The sequence below is a fragment of the Haplochromis burtoni genome, unplaced genomic scaffold, assembly GCF_018398535.1.
Source record: "Haplochromis burtoni strain Fernald_Lab_line unplaced genomic scaffold, NCSU_Asbu1 Contig_22, whole genome shotgun sequence".
Classification (NCBI taxonomy): Eukaryota; Metazoa; Chordata; class Actinopteri; order Cichliformes; family Cichlidae; genus Haplochromis; species Haplochromis burtoni.
Genome location: NW_024582383.1, coordinates 2,268,394 through 2,292,967, shown reverse-complemented (window position 1 = coordinate 2,292,967; position 24,574 = coordinate 2,268,394). Strand labels below are relative to the sequence as shown.

The 24,574-nt window shown below is 43.3% G+C and overlaps 1 protein-coding gene across 15 annotated transcripts in view; it reads left to right on the top strand.

The window, feature by feature from the left end:
* LOC102308027 (neurexin-3b) overlaps nt 1–24,574 on the top strand; it is a 317,322-nt gene that overhangs the window by 130,001 nt on the left and 162,747 nt on the right. For 10 of the 15 annotated variants that reach the window (XR_006054137.1, XM_042218692.1, XM_042218690.1 and 7 more), the window contains 9 exons: nt 1,616–1,819; nt 3,403–3,429; nt 4,580–4,699; nt 5,084–5,196; nt 5,961–6,229; nt 6,597–6,787; nt 7,310–7,483; nt 8,277–8,303; nt 10,375–10,494. Coding sequence is in view for 12 of the 15 variants with exons in the window: in XM_042218692.1 (XP_042074626.1) it covers nt 1,616–1,819; nt 3,403–3,429; nt 4,580–4,699; nt 5,084–5,196; nt 5,961–6,229; nt 6,597–6,787; nt 7,310–7,483; nt 8,277–8,303; nt 10,375–10,494 (1,245 nt within the window). In the remaining 3 variants the exon portion in view is untranslated. The remainder of the gene's footprint in view (nt 1–1,615; nt 1,820–3,402; nt 3,430–4,579; nt 4,700–5,083; nt 5,197–5,960; nt 6,230–6,596; nt 6,788–7,309; nt 7,484–8,276; nt 8,304–10,374; nt 10,495–24,574) is intronic. The other 5 variants (XR_006054139.1, XR_006054138.1, XM_042218698.1 and 2 more) reach the window with 1 other exon arrangement.

Below are 24,574 nucleotides of genomic sequence, written 5' to 3'. Positions count from 1 at the left end.
CACACACACACACACACACACACACAGCCAAATGGTGGTGCATTTCTTAGGCCACGGGGCTATTTTTTCTTTTAAAAGCTGAGGTGTCAAAACAGGTATTTCATGGTTGGATACCCTTTTTAATCTGTCTCTCTCTCCCCAAGAGGCTTCCACTCTGCTGACAGTCTTCCTCTTTCTCCACCACACTCACTCAGGCTTTCTCAAAAGAATAGAAACAGAACAGTGTGGCCCAGCAGCCATCAAACCCTGTTTGTATTGTCTCTATTTAACTGCAAAATATTTTATATTATTTAGCACGGAACGGCAGCTTTTATATGATATTAGCATATGACTGATTTTACATTTACAAAACGAGATCCTGTGATGAAAGTAAAGGCATCATCTAGCTAGCGCACATAGTGGGGAGTTGCCGGGGAAAGGAGGAAGTAGCATGATGATTTAATTTTCTGCAGTCTGAGCAGCATGTGTGTGACACTGACTTGTCAGCTGATGGATGATAACTACAGCAACTACAGCTGCAACTAGGCATGAGGGATGTGTGTGTGTGTGTGTCTTAGTTCCAAAAAATGAGCGCATGCAAGGATTCCTGTTCCAAATTTTAAAGTGGATGCTCTTTTCATAACAGACCATGCTTAGTGGGGTATATCAACCAAAAACCAAGAAAACTGGGTGTCCACAGAATCGGTTTCTTCCATTCCAACCTCCTCAAAACAATGAGACAAGATTGTAGACCTGCACAAGGCTGGAGTGGACTACAAGATCATCAGCAAGAAGATCGCAATCTTTCAGTATCTGCAAGGTCCTCCTGCTTAATGGATAGACCTGTCTTTACATTTTCCAGTGAACGCGAACTTGGTATGATTCAGACAAGGCTTGTGAGAAAGTGCTGTGGTCAGAACACCATCGTCACAGTCGAGCACAGAGGGGGAAAGATTATGCTTTGGGGCTGTTTTTCTGCTAAAGGTACAGGATGACTTCATCGCACTCAGGAACCAGTGGAAGAGGCCTTGTAAATCTTGGATGAGAACCTTTTTCCGTCCGAGACAGCACTGAAGATGGATGTAAATCCAACATGACAATCACCCAAAACATACTTCCTACTACATTTCTTGTAGTTACTGAAAAACTACAAGAAATGTCCTTGCCAACACAGTTTTCTGCTCCAATTATTAAGCAGTCAGTGACCTGCAAATCAATTCATATCCTTTATGTAATTTGATTTTCTAGATTTTCGGTTCATATTGTGTTTCTCTCCATTAAAATGAAACTGCCATAAACATTAGAAATTGTTCATTTCTTTGTGAGCAATCTTACAAATTCATGCCGGGATTAAATAAATATTTCTCTCACTGTATTTTGTTTACTTTCAGGGCACACGTTTCTTTTTTTTGTAGATTTCATCTCCTGGTGCATAAACAGCTGTCTGAAGGAGGTGAAACATATGGAATGATTTGATTTGTGCCATTTATCATGTTATCTCTTGTTTTTGCACCCACGCGCTTGCCCGTGTCACTTTTGCTAATTAAATTAATTCCGCTAATTAAAGGTGTAATTAATATTTATGCCGAGTCGAGATCAGCATTTGAGCTTTCTCGTGTATTTTTTTCCCCCACAGAGGCGTCAATATTGTCTTATGACGGGAGCATGTATATGAAGGTGGTGATACCTAACATCATCCACACTGAGGCTGAAGACGTCTCCCTCCGCTTCATGTCCCAGCGAGCGTTCGGCCTGCTCATGGCCGCCACGTCTCGTGAATCTGCAGACACGCTGCGGCTCGAGTTGGACAGCGGAAGGGTCAAGCTGACGGTCAACCTAGGTATCGTATTAGCCGTCACCTCTCTTCCAGTTCTTGGGGTGGCCTTCTTGTTTCGGTATTTCTGTTCTTTTTGTAAAGATTTTCTTTATGGGCCAGACCTTCTCTCAGACCTAACACATACTAAACCCGTTTTGTAGTTTGTCTTTGTAGTTGCATGGATTGTTTTTGACTTGCCTGGACTGTAAGTTTTTATGCCTTGTTGCGAAGATGTCTTTGTAGATTTTATATCCATCAGTCTAACTCTTAACACACTTATCCATGCACCGCAGCACATCTTTTGAACTGGTCGTAGATCACTTTAGTCATGCCCATTATTGTGCACAAATGGATTTTCTTTCCAAAGACACACATTTCACTTTTGAATGATTTCAATAGATGGCATCTCTGACACATGCGTTAATTCAAATACACAAACACTTCACTTTATCTTCTGCCATCTATTCTCAACTGCAGGTAGGCGTTACTGCATTGTAGTGCTGCCCTGATAGTTTGCATTTTTATCATGTGGTTTGTTTCTTTGTCCGTTTTATTTGATTTGATTTCCCTCATGATAGCAGGTTCATGTTTCCCTCCATCCATTAGTAACCCTTGGTCTAGCTGGCATCTCCCATGCCTTGTTCAAAGATGGCACTCACCCCTTCAAAGGCCCAGAGCCTGCGGCCCGTCTGGCAAACAGCCCGATGCCACGGCACCTAGCTCGCCTGCAGATGGTGGCACGAGTGGTACATTTAAGTAGAGTGCAGGCCTTTATACCAGTAAGGCTGGAAGAGATAGACATGACAGAAAGAATATGTCTTCTTGTAAAGTATTTGAACATAATAAAAGCTAAAAGTATAGAACATTTGTAGAGAATTTTCTTGGTCATTTCTAGTTTATGTTTGAATCTGAATCCAGTGTTATTGAAAATTCAGTTTAACTCATGTAGCTCATTTTCCACAACTTGCGTAGGATCCTCTGAAAGGGGGGGTCTTAAGGCCTCTGTGTGGTGTTGGTGCTGAGTGGCACGAGGCTGTTTGCACCCACTTTTCTGTTGCGGTTGACGGCACATGACCAGCCTGGTCACATGGATTTCAACCCGCACCTGACCATCACAGGCTCCGTTTTCCCCCTTTAGGTGTGGATTTGAATCTAAGATTCTTCTTCTCCTGGCGTGCCATCTAAAACGGCTTTGTTTCATACAACTAGTACAGTATTTTGGACTCTGGGTGCTGGGTTGCAAAATCGATGTGGCCAATAAGTTGCAAGTGACCATTTTGAAACATGATGGGTTTTTAGGGGGGAAATGACACAGGTTTAAAAATGGAGAATAAAAAGCTTCAGATGGTTTATCCAGAGCAGTAATATTGACCCGTGTTGGTCCAATATTGCTGGGTACAGTAATACTGATTAAAAGAATTGGACTGGGGATTACTTTTCCAATGCTAATATAGAAACACTTAATGTCAGTCGCCAGCTAAGCTAAAATGGTCGCCAGTGTCATGTGACCGTCCCCGGAAGGTGGCTTTTTTTGCTCTTGGATGTCTGCAGCTGTAACCTTGAAGGATGCGATTTCATCTGTCACTTATTCTCCCCTCCCCATCTAGACTGTGTCAGGATAAACTGTAACACCAGTAAGTCAACATTCTTCTTCTGCAGCCTTCTTCCTTCAGTCAATGTTTGATTGTAGCCTGTGTGCTAGATGTAGAGGCAGGGATGTGTGAATGCAGGGGACTGAAAAGAGGATTTCTCAGATAAAAGGGGGGGTATAGCCAAAGTTCAAAGCTATGCAAATCAGACTTAATGTGCTCTATATATGTTAAATGGCCCATGTTTCCAATTTAATTCAGACACTAGTTGTAAATGGTTTTTGTCGGTTTGTATCTACTCGTCTTTTGCACTTTCAGACTTTGTGGGCTGTATTGTTTCTCAATTACCCCGTAATAGATTGCAGTGTCTCTTTTTCCTGTTCTTCTTATTTAACACATACTGCAGAATATGGGTTTATAATGCGAAGTACAGCTGGTGTCAGAAGTCATGCTGTTATTCATTAAAAGGACCAATACTTTCAAAGTGCTCACAGTCTTGTAGAAAGGACAAAAGACAGAACACAAAGAGTCCTTCAGCTGTGTGTGTGTGTGTGTGTGTGTCTGTACTGAAGTGCTACATTATAGATGCCCTTTACGTTGATAGCTGCAGCTGTATATGTAGTTCCTATTATAGTAAATAGTGAATATAATGAAGCATTGTTAGGTTTGTGCATTTATGATCAGATATGTTCAGGATAATAAAATCACCAATTGAAATTTGGATTGAACCAGCAGCCACAATGCAGCAGACTCTGCTCTGAATCAGCCGCTCTGGCCTCTTCATCAGCTCGATGGGGCTGCATTGCCCCCTCGTGGTTACTTGGATGAATTACTTCAAACTAAAGCGCTCAATTAAAAGTCACAATAAAAAGTGTGTTTCTATCAAAGTGTAAATTTAAAAATGATTGAACACTAGAAAAAACACTGAGTCTTTGTATGAGTAACAGCATTGCTGCCAGTTTGAATAACTTTTTTCCTCTGCTGTGAAAAACAAAGCAGATTTTTTTATAAGTATTTTCTTTTTTGTTTGAGCACCTCTAATCTCACTTAAAGCTCAGATAGAGGAGATGTTATCTGTATGTCGCGAGGAAGAATGCTTGGTTTGAAATTGAATTACTTTATTTATGAAAACAAAGATTTGGTTTATGCTTGTGCCATCCCCGCTGTCCCTTCACTAACTAACCCTCATCTTCAGGCAAGGGCCCTGAGGTTCTTTATGCTGGACAAAAGCTCAACGACAATGAGTGGCACTCAGTGCGAGTGGTCCGCCGCGGTAAAAACTTCAAACTCACTGTGGATGACGACATGGCGGAAGGTAACGCTCTTGTAATCTTTATTGTTTTGCTGAGATATACCAAACGTACATGATCTCGCATCTTTTTTCTTTGTTTGTTGGGCTGAATAATGTGCTTTTATTTCTACTGCTGATTTCATTTCATGAACAGTTTACATAGAAATTACACATAGTGTGAAGAATTATGCCTTTCTTCACTGGAAAAGGCATGCCTGTTGCTTTTATTGCTAGTATTACTCATCCAAAACATTGTAAATTATGAATATCCTGGAAGTAAGTCGTGCTGGGTATGAGAGTTTTTTTCATTTTGTTCCACTGGCATTCATTATCCACACAACCAGGGCGTCTCGCTTCCTGCTGCTGGGTCATTCCCTTTGCCTCTTTTTCCTTTCTCTTCCCTCCCAGGTCAGATGGCGGGTGATCACACTCGTCTCGAGTTCAACAACGTGGAGACGGGGATCTTAACTGAGAGACGCTTTGTTTCATCTGCTCCTTCACCATTTATTGGTCATCTGCAGGTATTAAGAGCTTATCAGAAGCTCATGTCCTGTATTATTCATTATATAATTCAAAGTCAGCAGCGGCATGTATCTGTGAGAGGAAATCAAGCATAGCTTGCAGGCTGATAGCAGATGATGTAGCTGACACAATAGGTGGCTGCAAGCCGCTTTGCAACCCACATCCACCCAGCTCCTCAACAACAGATGACATATTACATTATTCTGTCATAATTTATTTACCAAATAAATTTTATTTTATTACTCTGAACTTGGAGCTCTGAACATATTAACTGAGGCTGCTGGGGTTTTTGTAGTTGCTCTGAGGATGGGAAGGTCAGACTTTGGGGCAAACTTTGGTCAAAATGCTAAAATCTTTGCTTTTATAGAAATGATCTGTCTGTCTAATGTTATGAGTCGCTGTTATGGGTCAAGTTCATTCCAATGGAAGCAGCAAGTAGCGGTGAGGGTGTACGTGTATTTCGATTTGTTTTTTCAATTTAGTAGATTTTATTTACCTCATTTAAAGACCTGCTAATGACATTTTTTAATATGTTCTAATATGTAAAACTTTAGAACTTGAAGAGGGTGTACTTTTCTTCACACTATAATTAATGTAAGGTCTGCTGTCAGTGCTGTGTGAGAACCACACCAGTCATATTTTATTCCTTGTGTATGTTTTTAGAGTTTATTAACTTGCTATGATTCCTCCAGTCTTCGGTTGAGGTCTCTTGGCAGTTTTGCTCACTACACAGGTAGTAATAACAGCACCATCTCTCCCCCAGAGCCTAAAGTTCAACGGTATGCAGTACATTGATATGTGCAAGAATGGCGACATCGACTTCTGCGAACTCAACGCTCGCTTCGGCATGCGTTTCATCATCGCCGACCCCGTGACTTTCAAGACTAAGGGCAGCTACCTGGGCTTGGCCACTCTTCAGGCGTATACCACAATGCACCTCTTCTTTCAGTTCAAAACCACCTCACCTGACGGTTTCATCATCTTCAACAGCGGAGATGGGAACGACTTTATTGCCGTGGAGCTTGTTAAAGGGTGAGTGGGACGAGCCGTGTTCATGTTTTATTCAGCAGTTGGAGTCCAGATATGGATTATACATTTTAAATAGCAGGGCTGATGTGGGTACAGTTGGTACCTTAAGGCTTTATGAATTTAACAGAGAAGCCCAAACAAATTGATCCCAAATCTCCTTTTGCACATAAACACGATTGTGTTGGGAAGAAGATTGTTTTCTCTGTCAGTTTAACTCCGATTAGTGTCAGAGCAACGTGAGGTGATTGTGAGAGTTTTTCCATTAAAATTTAATCCCTATTGCAAGATAAAAAGAGACCTACTGCACACACAAAATACCCCCCTCCCCAAATACTGATGTGTTCATCTGCTCCTTCTTCTTCTCTGCCAGATTTATTCACTATGTCTTCGACCTGGGAAATGGGCCCAGTCTGCTGAAAGGAAACAGTGACAACCCACTGAATGATAACCAGTGGCACAATGTGGTCATTACCCGAGACGCTTCCAACACACACACGCTCAAGGTGGACGCAAAGTCAGTCACCCAGAATGTCAACGGAGCCAAGAATCTGGACCTCAAAGGTACCTGATCTCACCTTTTCATCAGCTTTTTCACCTGAAATAACATTATGTCTTCATCTAAGGTAAATAACAAGTAAATAAAAGCACAAATGAACAGTTTACTGACATAAGTATATACACTATCCTATGAGTCAGGGTTACCTGAACCTAGAGTTACTTTTACATATAACCCAAAAAGGTTTGTAAATGAATTGTATCGAAACAGTTCAATATCAGATTATTCTTTTAACCTGCACCAGTAACTTCCTGGAATATCTTGTGGATATGCTATAAAAATTATGTTTTTCAAGTATTTTAAGTGTATTTCATTACATTTAGATGAAGTCAGCCCACAATTGCTGGCTGGAGCTAAATAGTGACACTATATGACAAATCGTACCACTCTTCCTCTCGGCAAGAAAGTAAACAACAGAATCAGAATCAGAATCAGAAATCAGAAAGGGGTTTATTGCCAAATGTTGAGCAGGTTTACAACATTAGGAAATTGATGTGATGCAATCGCATATTTTCCTCAATTTTCAGGCGACCTGTTTATTGGAGGTTTGGGACCTAACATGTATCAGAATCTCCCCAAGCTGGTGGTTTCTCGGGAGGGCTTCCAGGGGTGCCTGGCCTCGGTTGACCTCAACGGCCGTCTGCCAGACCTCATCAGCGACGCTCTTTTCCGCAGCGGGCAGATCGAGCGCGGCTGTGAAGGTACAGATGGCCTACAGCATAGGAGATTCCTGACCTGCTGCGTGAGATTTATTAGACTAATTAGAGAGCTCTTCTGTAGCCCCCCCTAAAGCCATTTGCTGGCACCGTTAATCCTCATTCTGCTTTCCTTTGCCAGGTATTTGTCACATTTTAGGATAATACTTGGAGTAGAATTTGTCAGTCTGTTTATCTGGTAGCAGCTTTCTGAGCTTTTGTGTTGCATTCGTATATTTAATGATAACAATATGTTGTAACCTCAGGAACAATTCTAGATTGCTTTACATTGTAACTCATTTAAACCGAGCACTTTTCCTCCTAAAATTCACGTCCTAAGGCTAAACTAACGTATTGCTGTTACAAAATATAAACGAGCTGCTGCCAAGGTTGTATTTTTTACAGTAAAACAACCCATAGCTCTTTTGACCTATATCTATAAATTGAGATTCTTAGTGCTTAATAAATACATTTTCCCATGCTAATGCTTTAACTGTATTGAAATGGAATTGATTATGCATGCATATGGAAAAGGTTTCAACACATTTCCTCTAGAGGGCAGCAGAAGATTAAGATAACAAACACTGCCATTATGGTGAACTCGTATAATTTAACACCTTTATTTTTAAGCAGCTCAGCCCTCACTAAAAAAAACCAGTCAGCGCCGCTCGCCTGCTGCCACAGTAACAAACTTGTACAAGTTTTAAGAACACTAACGATGCTGCTCCCCACTAACCTCTACTCTTGTTTTCCGCTCTGCTCTGTTCTGTTTGTTATTTTTCTTTCTGCGCTAACAAAGTTGGTTTCACCAAAGCCGACCTGCAAGGTAGAGGGTTAAACTCCGCCTCACGGAGGCCTGCTCGCCTGAAAGTCTGCTGTGTGCAATGCATCGTGGGTGTCACCATGGCAATAAGGACCCCTTTGTGTGCTGCAGAGGTGGCTTGCTCTCTGAAAAAAATAGACAGAGAATGCTGGCAGGGCAAAAATGAGTTATCAAGCAAGTGTTAAATTATTACTTTTTAAATTATTTGTACTTTTTTATACCACAGCGCGGCAGCAGTGTGATTGTAACCACATCTGATCAGATATGTAGCAGAAACTGGCAAACTCGGCTTCTTTCAGGAACACATCTGATAACGTTGCGCAGCGACTTGGAGCGCACGTGTAATTAAAGGGAGTAAACAGATCGGGTCAGATAAGTGATGGACTCGTGTCGACGGTCCAAAAGTCTGGTTAAAAGCAGAGGCAGACAGTTTGTGGGAGTGCTGTGTTCTTGGATAAAATGCCAGTTGTGACACATTGCAGGCTGGCGCAGACAGCAGAAAGAGGCTGTCGCAGCACATCTAAACACTCAGTGTGCCACTGATGGATCAGACCTCTCTTTCTGTCTCCATTTTTTTTTTTAATAAAAAATCCATCACATCTGCTGCTTTACCCAGATGAGTGTTGCTATTATTTTTTTCCAGAGAGGAAGCAGCCTGCTGCCACAACACTGGAGTTCAGCAAAATCCTCCATCTCTAACAAAACAAGCACCGATGTGTTTGATTCGCGCCGATGAGCCGCTCGTGCCCGTGCGGTCTCTGGGTTGCCTGGTTGACCACCGTTACTGTCCATTACACAGTAAATGCACTTTCAGCTGGCAAACTTGCTCTGTTTATTCCACCTCAGATGTCTTCTTCTCCTTCTTTTCACATTGTCTTGCACAAGACAACTGCTCTTAAACTGTGTTTACTTGCATTTGTCTGCCATATATTTGGACTGTTTATTTAATTTTTGCTTTATTTAATTTTGTTTGTTTCTCTACGGTTATCAGAAGGGTTACTGTCAAGTTTTTTTCCCCCCCTTTTGTCTGTCTAGACTCTCACGGGGGGGTGGGGGGGTTGTTTATCTCGTTATCTATGCTGTGCGCTTGTCCTTATCTGCATTCCCTCTCAGTAAAAGTATTCAAAAGTAAGAGCTATGTGTGGCGTGTAGAGGAATAGCAAACACACATCCAGTTTGACTTTGAATACCCTCCTCAACTCCTGTCTGACTGAAGTGCATACACGAGGATATGCACTGCGTGTTCTCGAGTACTCTTTCCGTTTTCTCTTCGTGAATTCCGTCTGTCCAGTGTATCCAGTGTTCGCCGTGTATTCTCTCGCAAGTATTTGTCAAGGAAATGACCGGGCTCGCTTTTTTAATGCCATTTTTTTTGTCTGTTTGTTTTTTAAATGTGGGTATTGTTAAATGCAGTTTTGAATCCATGAGCCGTCTGCTAGGAGGTTTATGTCTTGTCTTGCCTGTTTTATAGAGGGAATGCAGCGAGTTTTACTCTGATAAAACTATTTGGAAACATGTTGGAATGAAATGAAGTGCATGCGCGTCCACCCGCACACACTACCAAAAAGAAGGAAACTTAACAGTGTCATCACATTAGCCCAGACGGGGGTCCAAGTCATTTGCAGCAACGTGTCTTAAGTGCCGATCGGAGTGCATCGCACACGCTGCAAGCGGCGTCTTCTACAGCACTTTTTGCAGTAATTAACTGAGAGTATATGCTGATGTTCCCCCCAACCCTGCTCAAAGAGCGTGCAGTCGACGCTGCGAAAACCTGGCGCCTGTGCGTCGCCTTCCCAGTGCTACAGCAGCTTTACCCAGCATGAAGCAGGATTCATCAGGCAGTATTTTTTTAAACTGCATTCGCACTGCAGGTCAGGCCTCGTGTGACGACACTGTTTGCTCCTTGTTTTTTTCTTCGAGGCCCACATGGTGTAGACCTGTCTTTCTAGAGTGCATTCCTTCTGCATGGGTCCTGCATTGTTTAGCCTCAGCGGTCAATCTTATCGTTGCTTGACTGTGCACCTGTGGTATCTCTCTCTCTCTATGTTTCTTCTCCCCTTTCACCCTTTTTCAGGGCCCAGCACCACCTGCCAGGAGGACTCATGCGCCAACATGGGCGTGTGCATCCAGCATTGGGAGAACTTCACCTGTGACTGCTCGTTGACGTCCTACTCGGGGACCTACTGCAACGACCGTGAGTGCTGCTGGCTTTAAGATTTTTCTGCATTTGCCTTACATACATGTGCATTAAAGGGGGGACTCCAGAGAGAAGTAGAAAGCCTTTAAAGGACAATGCCTCATGGGCTTTGAAGGAAAGTTGATTGAGGAAAATTAAAATATGGAAGGCTCAAAGCCAGCTCATCTCCACAACAGTGTTATCATGTGGAGGTGCAGCACAAAGTTGATGGAATCCTCCTTTAACACATGATGCACGAGGTGCACAGAACAGCACAAGACTGCACAATACTGCAAGGTTACAGTTCATAAGTCGTACCATTATACATTCTTATGCACATGCACATTATTATATTTCACACTCTCCATGCTAAAAACTGGCTCGACCCATGAACTCGCGCCGTCCTGTGTGCAGCACTGAGAGCCGCATCCTTGACTCAAGGACTCGTTGGTTCAGGCCTGTTAAGTTAAAGCTTTGTTAAAAATGCTGCATGAATTCGGAGCTGAGAGTGTGTTGTGATCTTTAAATGAAGCACCTGAGAGATGCCGGCAGTTGTTAAGGGCATCTATTTTTTTGCTTTGTTGCAGGTGCTTTGACGTAACAGGTTTGCTTGATGTCGTGAGCTTTCGCGGTTCGGGCTCGGGAGTTAGCCCGACCGCAACTGATGATGTGTAAAATATCCACTTCTGCCTCAATCGCCTTTTCATAAGCGTCCTTCAAATAGCTTTCGCTAAAGACGAATTGCGAGTTGGTGTGCGTGTGTGTCTGAAAGTGAGGGAGAAAAGGGATCTCTTATCCCCATGACGACAAGGGACTTCCCCTCAGTAATCACGGTTGGCGGTCTTTCATTTAGCGTTTAATAGTGGGGGCACAGCGCTGCTGGGCCAGACTAATGAGGTGGTGGAAGCTGTTAGGAGAGCTGCTATCTGTGAGTGCTGGCATCCCCTAATCATCCCGACCTTTCTGATGTCAGGCCCGGCTGCTGTGTATGACTTTATATCTCTCGGTTCCACATTTCTTTCTCTCGCTTTTTTCCCTTCTCTCCTTCTCACTTCCCTCTCTTTCACGATCCTCTGACGCAGTGTTTTCCACACGGGGGCCAAACAGCCGACCTCAGCTCTCACTCGGTGATGGGAACGGAGTGTTTATGTGTTAATTAGTGATGAGAAGCCCTCATTAATTCCCCCCCGGCGCTGCCCGGGATGACATAGAGGGAGGTCTCATTGATTTCATATCAACAAAGAAGTAATTCTTCTTGAGACACAGGCGCTTTTGACGGTGACATATTTTACATCTTTGTGACTCTGCAGGTTTAGGTTCGCCTGCTTCTTTTGGAAATAGATGTGCACTAATATTGACTAGGCTGTCCAAGCGTGTAATAGTATTTTTAGCCGTGCGGTATTAGTCTTAATGAGAATTTCGTGGCTGATTTTCTTTCTTTGCGTAACTCTTTCGAGCAGTTTCTCTTTACTTGTTTATGGCAGAAAGGAGATGAAGAGAGGTGAAAGCCAGGCAAACAGGCACGCTGCTGCGGGAATACTCCAGTGCATTGGAGTTGTGCTCGTATTGCACAAGTGTGCATGACTCCGTCTGCCTGAGATAAAGGGTCTCGTTTACTTTTCTCGGATTGAGCCAACCTTCCGACGTCCACTCTGATGACTGCCTTTGTTTCCTGTGAGGTTTCTGGAGCCCCTACACTGTAGGGCCTACAGAGTAGTCACGCACCACCAGGTGGCAGTAAATCCACAAGCTGGACCGCACACCGTCTCCCTGTGCTGGGAGAAAATGAGATGCAATCCCCCGAGCATGAAATCAGTTTTCCTGTTATTTTCCTCCGCTGCTTTGCCTCTTGTCGTTCTCTCTTTCTCTATACATCCCACTGTACCAACCCACAGCCCTCTCGCTGGCTGTAGTTATTGATCACTGAATGAATAATATCTTCCGGACATTGCAAGAATCCAGTGTATTACATGTACAATTTGTGATTACAATACAGGCATGTTGCCAACAATTTTCTTAAGTCCTTGCCTTTGTGCGTGCATGTGTGTTCCAGGCATCTTTTATTCAGCAAGCGCAGCGTGAGAGAGGGAGAAAGATCTTCTAATTAACAATGTGGGAGTGGAGCTTCTCCCTCGGTCTCTCTGCCTCTCCATCTCTCTTTCTCCAACAGATAGCTGCTAGCAAATATCATTAATTGTCTGTTTCTGTGGCTTCATCTCTACCCATTGTCCAAATGAAGAAACTTGAATAAAGTAAAGTGAACACTTCTGCCAATAAAGCCACTATTTGCGATTGTTAGCACTGAGCCTCTGTGCCCTCTTCTCCATCATAGCTAACAGGTCGCTAGGTGGTGGAAAAGATGAAAAAAAATAAAGGGGAAAAAAGCGCCTCAGCAGGCGAGAGCTATCCACACTGCTTCCATTTATTCCTGTGTACCCTTGCAGCCTGCACATTGTGACTGCACACCTTCACTTATGGGAATGTGACTGTGGAAATTCAGAGGGCTCTTTGCACCTCGCAGGCTGTTTTCAAAGCCTCTCGGACAATCTGTAGGTACATGTTGTGCCCAGCACTGCTTTAAAAAATGGTTGGGGGGTTGGAGGGGGTTTACCCTGCTGGGTTCTGGCTCACTGCTTTTGTCGTGCTCATTTCCATCTCCTTGTCGTCTCACATCCTTTCCCCTTCTTCTGCTCCGCTCTGCTCTCCTCTGCGTTCGGAGCGGACCCTCTCCACGTCTGGTTCCGTGAATGCCGCAGAGTTTCATTTAAATCCAAGGACATGAGAGCTTTGGGCCAAGGAAGAGGAGCAATCGGACACTCCTCTTCCACATCCAGAGCAATTACTCAACTTACGTAATAGAATTATCTCTGCAAAGGTCGCTGCATTGTTCTACTGTCAGGGGCATGGTAAACAAACAGAAAGGAGAAGTGGAAGAGGGAGCAGGAGGCGGAAGACAGGGAGCAGAGCACTGTTCGCCAGTTTGACGCTCACATCAGTAATTGCACAGATAGATTTAGTGATGAATTTCACTGTCAGTGCAGTGATTCCTTCAGAATCCCTCTGCTCCAGCTTTTAGCCAGTGTCCTTAATTTATTTTTCCAAGGCGTGCACAGAGGGTTGCGACCATATCTGCCTAACTGCTTACACAATTGACAACAAAACAGCTTTATTACTTCGTTCACTATTTATAAGAAAATGATCATGGCGTTTGCCACGTATTCATTTCTCCTCCGCTTGCTTAGCAGAGGAACAAAAGAGGTCGGGGCACAATGTATTTGCCTGCATTCACAATGTTCTAGTGAGTGGAGAATACACAATAACCACAGCATTTTCCCACTATTTACTGATGTATCTGCTCAACAGTATTAAATCCCGAGGGGTAGGGGGGAAACGGGGGCGGCCACACAATGCAGCCTTTCACTTTGATATGACGTCGATGATGAAGTGATGAAGGGTTTTTAGAATGAAAAAGCAGGTGAACGTGCAACACACACCCACGTGCGCACATGGAAATACCATCTGTAGATATGTGAGAGTGTCGTGTGAATATTGAAAGGATTTTCATCGGAGCATTTAATATTTTATCGTGCTGTCTCTGTAAATAGGATTGAGTAGCTCGAGCTGGCCGGGGCCGGCCAACAGGTGTGGAGCAGGGTTTGTTATGCAGCACCCTCCGACAGCCGTTGGAGCTTGGCTTGGTTTCAGCTGGGCACAGATGTAGCACCTTTACATCATAATGCATGGACAGCGATTTCAGCCAGCAAATGCATTCGATTTGAAGATGAATCGGAAAGGTGGAAACGAGCACGCCTTCTTTCATCTTCATCTCACAAAAGCCCGTGTTTTCATGCAGAGTTTGACAGCACCTTTCTGGTGAAAGAGGGCTTATAAGTGGAGCATAGCAATACGAGAACATTTGCCTATAAATACCACAGGTGGATCAAAAATGGGCCAAAAAGAGCTCTACGGAGAATGATTTGTCCTCAGGGCACAACCTATCCCAAAAGCACACTTTGGAAAAAAAACTGTCGTAGTATTTGAGGCAATCGTTTTAGCTAGAAATGCTCACGTGATTCATGTAATCAGGTGGCTTAAAGACTGCCTGCAGTATCATCGAGGTTTGGGAGGGGGATTTAGATGCCGCTTTGAAGGAAGTTGTTGTTGTGTAGCTGTGGCTCGAGGAAAAGTAATTGCCCGACATCACCCCAGTGGAATTGCCTGAAACACAAAAATACAGAAGAGTGCACAAACATAAAGTTGCTCCTTCAAGGTTTATAATCTCCTTTCCGCTCTCCATCACTTTGTCACTCGGCTTCTTTGTCCTATAATATCTGTATTAGAACCAGAACTGCATGTCCAGCCCCAGAGGAGGTCTAACGAGCTGCCCCGCTATTGGCTGATCAGGCTAATGATGCTTGCTCCAGCACTGCATCGTGTCACTGTGATAAGACTGGATGTCACTCGTGTCAATCGATGTGTCACCATCGTGCTCAGAGCCGCGGTATAATTGGATATATGCAACGCCGTGGAGCCTAAACGCCCCGGGGGCAGAAGAAAGAGAATGGATAAAAAGATGGAGGAGAACAGTGGGAGATGTTCATCCTCATGAGTGTCAGTAAATGGATGTGTTGAAGAAATATGCACTTTTCCATATTCATACATTTACAAAGTATTGCTGTGGTTCTGAACCATTACTTGTTTTGATTTTTGTTTGCAGAATTATCATAAAGAGCTTCCAAATGTCAAGTGAAAGGTGACGCTTGTGATGACAAGCCTACAAAGTTTCACCTGATTGTGCACTTTCCCTTAGCTCAGCTGTGCCATTTAGCTGCTTCAGCTCGTTGTTTGGCCGGCTACATAACTTGGGTCTCATTAAAGGTGCCCTGTGGAAGTTAGTTGGGGACTTGGCATCTTTTTTTTTTTACTTTTTACATTGTTTATACTGCTAGAAGTCAATGTCACTTTTTTTTTGCCACATCAGCAAAGTATGAAACCAACCAAGCGTCTGTATGTCTGTCACACTCTACATCCCACCCAGACTGCAGCAAAACTGTGATTTACATCTGCTTTTATTCCACAAAAACATCATCTTTTTAATTGGCATTCCAGCCACTTCCATGTAATCTCAGAAATCCAATACAGCTATGCTACTGTGTAACGCGAGCTCAGTCTCAACATTCAAGTCAGAACGTGACTTTTCCATCACTTCCTCTCTTCTTGAGAGAATCTTGCGGAGTGGCAATGGCAGATGTAGTTAAAAGTAGCCCCCGACGTTCTGGAATAAATGTAATTAATTCATTAAATTAATGAATAATAGTTTAATTCACGCTACAGTGCTGCCACTTGTAGCTTCGTAGCTTCCACTTATATATCCCTCTATACAGAAGAAAGCCTTGAAAATGCTGAGAAAAATACTCCTGTCGTTTGCTTCTCCTGCATGGCAGCTTATTATTGATAAAAATCAGATCTGAGCAAAAAAATCTGAATTTAAAAATGAGTCTTGTATCAAAAAAAGCAAACTGCAGCCTTTATGTGCTTCAAAATTAATTACTAGCTAGTAAAGAGATGGCTCACCGGTGCTGTGGATGGGACGTTGTCGCCAGCCCTGGCCAAGAACTAGAAAATGCTTAACTAGCCATATATATGAGAGTATGTCAGTGTTGTGTGACTGAGGTTTGTGGTGAGGTGGAGTTGTTTTTGCTGGCTTTCATGCTTTTTCTAAACTACATAATGCACAGAATTGTAGTCCGAAAGAAGAGTAAGCTAGTACACGCTAAAAAGGCCAAGCATATAGCGTGGTAACATTACATCTCGGTTACTGCACCCAGGATAAGATGTTGAATTTCTCCCAGCATGGCAAACAAAATCACGATTTCGACTGCTGGCTGTGGATGCACAGTGCAGCTCGGGCTTTCTGCGAGCTGCTTCCATGAGTGAACGAGGGAGATGTTGCATGGGACGGGAGAGGGAGGGAATGATTGAGTTGAGCACATTAGAGACAGTTACGATGAGGGGCATCCATCTGTTTTGGTGCACGGCGGGTAACCTTGAGGCTGTCAGAGCGTTCCCAGCATCCACCCTGTAGCCCTCACAGGCTGAGCCCAGCCACAGACACATCCATCAACACATGTTCTTAGACACATTTCAGCTGCACCAGCAACACATACAAATCACCCAATCAATACCTTGAACACATAGCCTGAACTGAAGGGTTTCGATCGGGAAGATTTTTTTTCTTTTGCAGGTGTGTAAGGTGCATGTTTGCTTTGTTGTAGTTAGAGTATTAATTTCAGATTTGCATCACATTGTCACATGCACACATACACAAACACACACATATAAAATATATAAACAAAATATACAACACTAAGATCAATGTGGATGTTTCGCTGCTGTTCACCAAGCAGCAAAACAGCAGTAAAGAGCTTCAGTTAAATGAGTGCGTATAAACTAGCTTAATGCACAGGACTGCACTCCGCCATCTTGCTTGTAGTCACAGGAATGGATTTATGCACACTAATACAGACTGCTCATGGAGCAAGCATACACGAAGCGAGCTTGGCTTTAAAATTTATTTAAGTTTTGCATCATTTTAATGGGGTCTTATCACACATATACAAATAGACATGTATGCTGCTGCTGTTTTGCTGCTCTCCTCTGTCTGAGGCTCTCTGAGGCTGTCTTAATTCTCTGCTAAAGATGTTGTTACTGCACTCTAATTTTGCATAGCAAATATTTCTTAGCTGCTATAATAATGCTTAAAATTTCACTTAATGAACTCCTAATGAATACTAATCATTCAGATTGTTACTTTACCAAAATTTTACAGCCTCTATTCACTGCTTTTGCAGCTGTTATGGCTATTAAGGCATTAATTTGACTCCCATGATTATTTAAGCTCTTAAGTGTGTTTGGCTGGACTGCAGATGGTAGCGTGATTGCATTTTCTCTCATTGCTGCATTTGTCTGTTTTTGGGCAGGCTTCCTAAATTTTCTTTTTCCATGTGTCCTGTTTTTGTACAAATACCTAGTGAGCTTTAGTTTACGTATGTGGTCACAAGGGGTTGCGGATGAAGTTGTTTGTTTACCTAACAGTGGGGAGGATCAATAGGAAGCTTCTCATCACTTTCTTTCCTCGCTACACTCAACAAATGCTTGTGCAGTGTGGCGGATGGTTTGGAAAGGCCACACAAATTCAAGTTATTTGTCACTGGCCGACAGCATCCCCACTCTGTACTCAATTGCAGCAGCGAGTGTCTGCAATAACCCTCTTTCCTCCCTGCTGCTGAGGCTTCACAACACCAGTTTAGCAGATTGTGGATCAACAAGTAAGGTGAATTAGTCTGATTCTGTTCTATCACTCTGTTGTTCTCGTTCTCTCCCCTTTTCTCAGCAGTGTCATCACAGTGTCACAGTCTCTCCACCCCAAGCACTTCATGGACTTTACTTAATCAGAAACCAGGAGAACTGGATATATGTTTTAATTTGTGTTCTTCTCAGAGTCAATCTGTATGTCACACTGGGTTTAAACCAGGCTTGGATAGACTTGAAAATAAGTCGTACTGTATGTCTGATTCCTACTGACACCTTTGCACACAGGCGTTTACAAGGTCCTCTCCCTTTCAAATAATTCTTAGCACCTGGTTTTGCAATTAGAAAGGAGCGATTTTAACCAGAGGGCAGTTATTCAGTCAGTTCAGTTGCCATAGAGAGGTCACTTAGTTATTGCATCATTGTGGGAGGAAGCAGTTTGGCCCTTCAAGCTAAAACAAGAAAGAATTGGCCAAATTGCGCTGGCTGATAGCTTACAGCCATTAATTTTAACCATTTAACAGCTCTCAACAAAAGAACCCCTGAAGGGCGCTCATATGGCGAATACAGTTCTTTGAGAAGAAGGCCAGGGCGTTTAGTTTCCATCTGACGAAACTGATGGTTTTCATCAGGTACAGTAGGCATTTTAAAAGCCAATTACCTCTGACATCTTTATTTTCAAAGAACTGACAGTAAACTCTCCAGAGTGTGCAAGAGTTCAACGCACAGGAAGAGCTGGATGTACAGGATGCACTTACCTCAGTCTAACGACCCTGAAACAACAAAGACTGTGATCTAAATGTATTCAATAAGAAAAGAAATATATAAACTGTCAAAGCATTTCTTTGCATTTTAGCAAATTGCCTCCTTTATGCTAATCACAGTAGGGAAAACAGTGTTTCACACTGCAGCACACACAAAAATGATTGCAACCATGTAATAATGATTGCATGTGTAATGAACTGTAGCAACAGGTTTGCTTTAAAGATGCAGAGCATGTCTGTGACCCTTTGCAGTCAGTTGCAGTTGATGTTTCACAACGGCAATAAAGTAGCAATTAGACAAAGTCTGTCTGCTATTAGTTTGTGAGCGTTTAGCGTCACGAGACACGCCACAGATAAGTTGCACAGACTGACTCTGATTGGTTGCAACATGTTTGCAGATTAGATTACAACTGTTTACAGACCTTCATCAGTTTGTTTGAGAGTGACTGCAGTCAGCCTGAGTCAGACCACAACTGTTTGGTGGCAGGTCGCCTCCCACCAGGCAACCTGTGCAACTGCCTTGCGATTGAAATTCGTCACTCAGACCTTTGGGCCATTAATTTTTCTGTCTCCTTCAATCACAAAGAGGCTGCTAGGTCCTATTTTCACTAGTGTGACTGAGACGTAATGTTTGGTCATGAGGTCTCATCATATTGCCTTGAAAATGCACATTAAAGATCCTTCATTTCTCAGCTGGCCTACCTCGAAATAGAGCAAGTTAGCCATCTTATCTTATCTTGGTAATGTATTAAAATCAGGGTTTTGCAGCATACAAATGTCACTTTCTTGGTTTCCCTTTGCTTTCACTATTTTTGTAAACATACATAATGTAGTGGGCTTATACATAGGAAGCATTAGAAGGCTAAAGGATCTCAGGCTGACATCCTATGTTGTCCTCACCCACACGAACAGCATCAGCATCTGTTAGTTTTGCTTTGAGTGTAACTTTTCAAATTTGATGTGACCCTGGGGCTGCAGTGTGATGACTTCTACTCAGATCTATTTATTGTTTTGCAGCCAATCCTTAAAAGACCCAGGTTTGTTGTCGAACACCCACACAATTCTCTTTTATTATTAATAAAGAGGATATGGGATTACTGTACTGTAGTGATTCGTATTTCAGCATGCTTTCTCTTTGCCCTTTCCAAAAAATAAGATCAAGCAGATTGAGATGGTTCATTCACCTGTTGGATGCTATGTTGTGTTCATCATGTGGATTTCTAGCACTCCTTTCTGGTACTCAGTTTATTGAGGATATTCCTTTTTGGTATCTGAATCTCACACACACACAAACTGGGGATGACTCATGTTCTGTAACCGACATCTGACCAAACACTGCTTTAGTAGTTTAAAGTTGAGAAATACCACATGCTTAGTGCTTCATGTTCACCTCCTCATAATTATCAAGCTCTCAGCTCAAGTTCTCGTCCTGTCTTTGCCTATGCTGTCGCTTACTACCACTTTACTTCACACCTCTTTTTTTTTTTTGATTCCTCTTTTCCTCAGCCTCTTTGCTAGATGTCAGCAATTACTGTGTCAGCAGCTTCCCAGTTCCTCACGTAGACCCCTAAAAATGGCACTCACAGACTTTTCACCGTAGATTTTACACTGAGGTGCCACAATATTAAACTATGTAGGTTCCCTTTCTGCCAGCAGCCCCGTTGACACCTTGGAGGATAGACACAAGGCTGTGGTTCTTCTGGGTCTTCTGGATGCTGGGTTGGGGCATCTGTGGATTGTGGATCCCGTGCACCGTGTAGATTTAGATCGGGTAGATTTGGGAATTAGACGAGGGAATTTGGAGGCCAGGTGACTTTATCTGAAGGGATGTTTTTGTGGTAGCATTTTAAAGACTTGCCCACAAACATCCCTGAGCATTTCCATTTTAATAGAAGGGTCAGTGTTTTGGGGTTGAGTGTGAGTTAGATGGTCAAAGGAAAGGGTCTAGGTGTGTGAAACCCCGTCATCCTAGACTGGTTTTTGGTATGGAGGGGGGGGGAAAAAAAAGGAGCTAGAGCATGTATTTCTGGGCATGTAAAGCTTCTGTTATCTTTCCTGTAATGAAACATTACCTTTTTATATTTTCATATATTTCCACTAAAGTGGCTCATCTTCAGCGTGCTTTAGGAATCATGACATGAAAAAAGCTTCCTCTCTAAAGGTCATCATTTATATTCATTATACAATGGCCTGGATGAATAAGTAATCCTGATTTGCTCAAGGGTTGTTGATTAATTTCACATAACAGCACTCTTACATACTATACTAAGTCCTTGTCCTTTTATTCTTTATTATCTAAATTCATGTACCTTGTTCAGGTATGGCTGCTGCTCTAGAGCAAAGGAAATGTGGATTCAGATGAATCTCGGCAGTTCCAAACATGCATATGACCACAATCAGACCTGAGTTTTGTCTTTGGACTGGAAATACATTGAATATGAGTTACTAGAATTCACTGACAACAGTTTGCAGACAACAAAAATAAGCTAGTTAAAAAATAGCACTCATATATGTTTAGACTTTAGTTGAAAATGACTTTTAATTTTTATCTGATTATGTCTAACTCTTGTAATGTTGCCCAGTTTCTGTTCTGGCTGTGTATTCCAAATCACACAATAAATGATTGAGTTGAAATTTTTAGAGAGAAGATGAACAGAATAAGTAGCAGTAAAATGATCAGCCATAGCTTTGCCCGTGTTTTACCTTCTCTGTATTTACATTTTAGGGACTAATGGAAAATAAGTAAACCACATTGTGTGTGCAGATGTCATATTCATAGCAGGGCCCTGCTACAGTACAGCCCAGTCACAACCCTGCACATAATATGAAAGCACCCTCTGCTCCTCAAAGTTACTGCACCTTTCTTGCTTTCCATAGGTCTTCTTCTCTCTCGCACACACACACACACACACACACACACACACACACACACACACACACACACACACAAATAGGACACTGATGCCATTTAGATTAGTATCCCATGTGACCAATGCTGACATGAATTTGCTGGGTGACAAGGGACCCAATTACAGCAGAGAGCTGATCGTCCACGGACCAACCGTTTCAAATTGTCTCCCAGGCGTCAAGCAGAGGGAACAGGAAAATGTGTATTATTGAATGTGTGTGTGTGTGTGTGTGTGTGTACTGTATTTGTCTGTAACTGTGTCACTCTGGTTTCACATCTTTGAGAGAGAGGCTAGGATAAACACCAGGGTCAAATACATCACTGTGGCTAAGAGTAACTCAGAGTGACTGCTGTCAGTCTTGAGATGACAAATACAAGTTATGAGCTGACACACACACAGACACACACATGTGCACACACACACACACCTTGCATTGCTATGTGGGCTTACTCATTGACATTATGCATTACTTGAGCCCCTTACCTTACGTTAACCATAATAACTCAACACCTAACCCTGAAGCTCAACCCTAAACCAATCTCTAATCTTCACCTTGAAACCAAGCCACCTTGAAAAAGCAGTCCAGGTCCCCACTGTGACACAAGTCGCCATGAGTTAGTGTCCAGGCAGGTTAAAGGCCCTGCAATACACACACACACACAAATGTACCCACTTTAGGTGGTAGTGCGGTGCCAGTGTGCTCTTTCAGCCATGATTAGTGTCTTGGTAACTTTTTAAGAAGTAAGAAAAAAGAGGGGGCTGGAGGGGGTCATCATAAGTTTATCGCTGTTTTTACAAAGCAAAAAGAGGCACACTGCTCTGCTAGTTGGCATGTTTATACCAGCTGGGCCTCGCAGACGAAAAACGTACTCTCTCGGTTCAAATTTGAAATGTTAATCTTTTCTGCTAAAAAGCACTGCTTCAATATAACGAGCAATTTCCAAAGGTCACGACGATGCAGTGCAGAGTAATCATCGCGTCAGACACAACATTACGCTGCTGAGGTCCTTTGTATATATCATTTTGTTTAACCGCTCTCTCGCTTTTCTCTGCTTGACAGCTATCTTAACCAAATCTAGCTCGGCGCATTGATCAGTTGGCCTTTAACGGCCAAACAAATACTTCCTGTGGTGACATAATTGATTGTAATCAATCTTTCTCGGCTGCAGCTATCCGGCGTGCTGCTGGCTCGGACTCGAGGGTTGCATTGCGACGGTTAAGCCGAGCGTCTTCGGGTTTAGGTGTTTTGCATTTACATGCTCTGTGCACGCTCACTTTAGCAGCTGTGCCGTCTTTGTTCTGTCTCGGGCTATTTTCAAACCTCGTTCACTTCAACACGCAGCCTTCTCCTCTGCCCCACTTCTTGAAATGTCTCTGCGGCAACGTGAACCCCGCGCTCTGCAAGTACCGTTTGTTTTCCCTCCTCTCCGCCTTTGCTTCGGTGAATCGAACCTCCTTCTCACTGAAACGTCTGCCAGGATAAAAGTGTCTCCCATCGCCCGGGTAATGCTTTTGAAAGGCCTTGCGTGCATATTAGAGGCAGGCTCGGGGAGCACACTGGGATGTCATATGTGCCGTCCTGGCATGAGACAGAACAGCTGAGGGAGCCAGAAAGTCCTCCCTCCTCCCCTCTCTTCCGTTTACTGTTGCTCCACACTGAGCTGACTCACCTCAGCCGGGCCGGGGTGTTTGTTTGTTCTAAATAATTATTTTACAAAAATGGTGCAGGTAATACACTTTCGGCTGGTTTTATTCTGCTCAGCGAGCGGCTGACAGTGATGGTGGTGGTTTCCCTCTTTATTATTCACCATGTAGTGTGTGGTGAATGCGTATGTGTCAGTGAGACTGGCCCCAGGCTTTTGCCAGCCCATTACTCCCTCGCTGTTCTACGTGTGTGTGTGTGCGCGAGTGGGCTGTGTACACGGCCCTTACTGATTGTCTGCCCGTCGTAGGGACCCTCATTACCGCCCCCACACTGTCACAAGCATCTGCTTCCCTCCCTCTTTCTTTTTCTCCGCCTGCCATGCACTGCAGTGGGCTCCTAGCATCCGCTGCTCTGTTCTGACACCCAGTGAAAAAGAGATTGGAAAACACATAAAGAGTCTATATCAAACAATGAGGGAGAACCCACATGGGGGGAACATGGAAAGTAGGAACACATGAGTGTGTCCAAGCTGAAAGTGTCAGCAGGTTCTTGGCAGGGAAACAGACCTCTTATCAGACTCTGAGTGCTAGTCCCTAGACGGAGATCGGTCTGTGGCCCTGGTTCGACCCTTGCCAAGCAGGTCCTTCACCACATGTGACCCCTCAGAGATAGGCGGCTTTTACAGTGATCTATCTCACAGCCTGGCGTGGAGGAAGGTCAGGGCCTGAAGAGGAAGAAGAAGGTCTGTGTGAGGCAGAAGAAAGGCAGGCAGAGAGAGAAGGTATAATGAGTGTTTCAGAATTAGCCTGGCTCACACAGAGAAAAACAGCAGTATGTGTTACTAATGATTTGTTCGAGTAAAGCCCAGCGAGAGGGGAAAAAACCCCGGAAAGGGCACAGGAGACGGAAAATGAAGAAGAGGATGGAAGGGAAGATTTTTCTCAGAGCACAAATTGGAAACATGGCTCTTTCTTTTGGTCTCTGTTATTAGGGATTACAGTGACAGGCAGACACTTGGAAGGCTCAGTTTTGTCAGCGCTCAAAGTCTTGACAGCTTACGGATTTGCAGACGAATACGAGTAATATCCCTTTTAGATGAAATATTGATTTAGACATTTTGAAAGTGATCAGCTGCATATTGTCCTAACGACGCATCAAGTAGCATCCTTCTAATCCCTTACAGAGAAGCATGCTTACGCCACTTTCAAACTTGTTGACGCGCCTGTGAATAATAAATGTAGCACGTAGCATGTTCATTCACACGCTCTGTCCCACAATGTACATATTTAAAAAGAACGATACACACGTACTCGTTTCGTTTTTAACTGCTTAAGACCGGAGTGATGGAACGTCCTACTTTAAACATGTGCTCTTAAACCTACGACAAGATAATTATTTAACAACCTCAAGGGGAAAGCCATCCATTATCATATCTGCAGCTAGCATTGCTTTCTGCTGCCTCCGTGGTG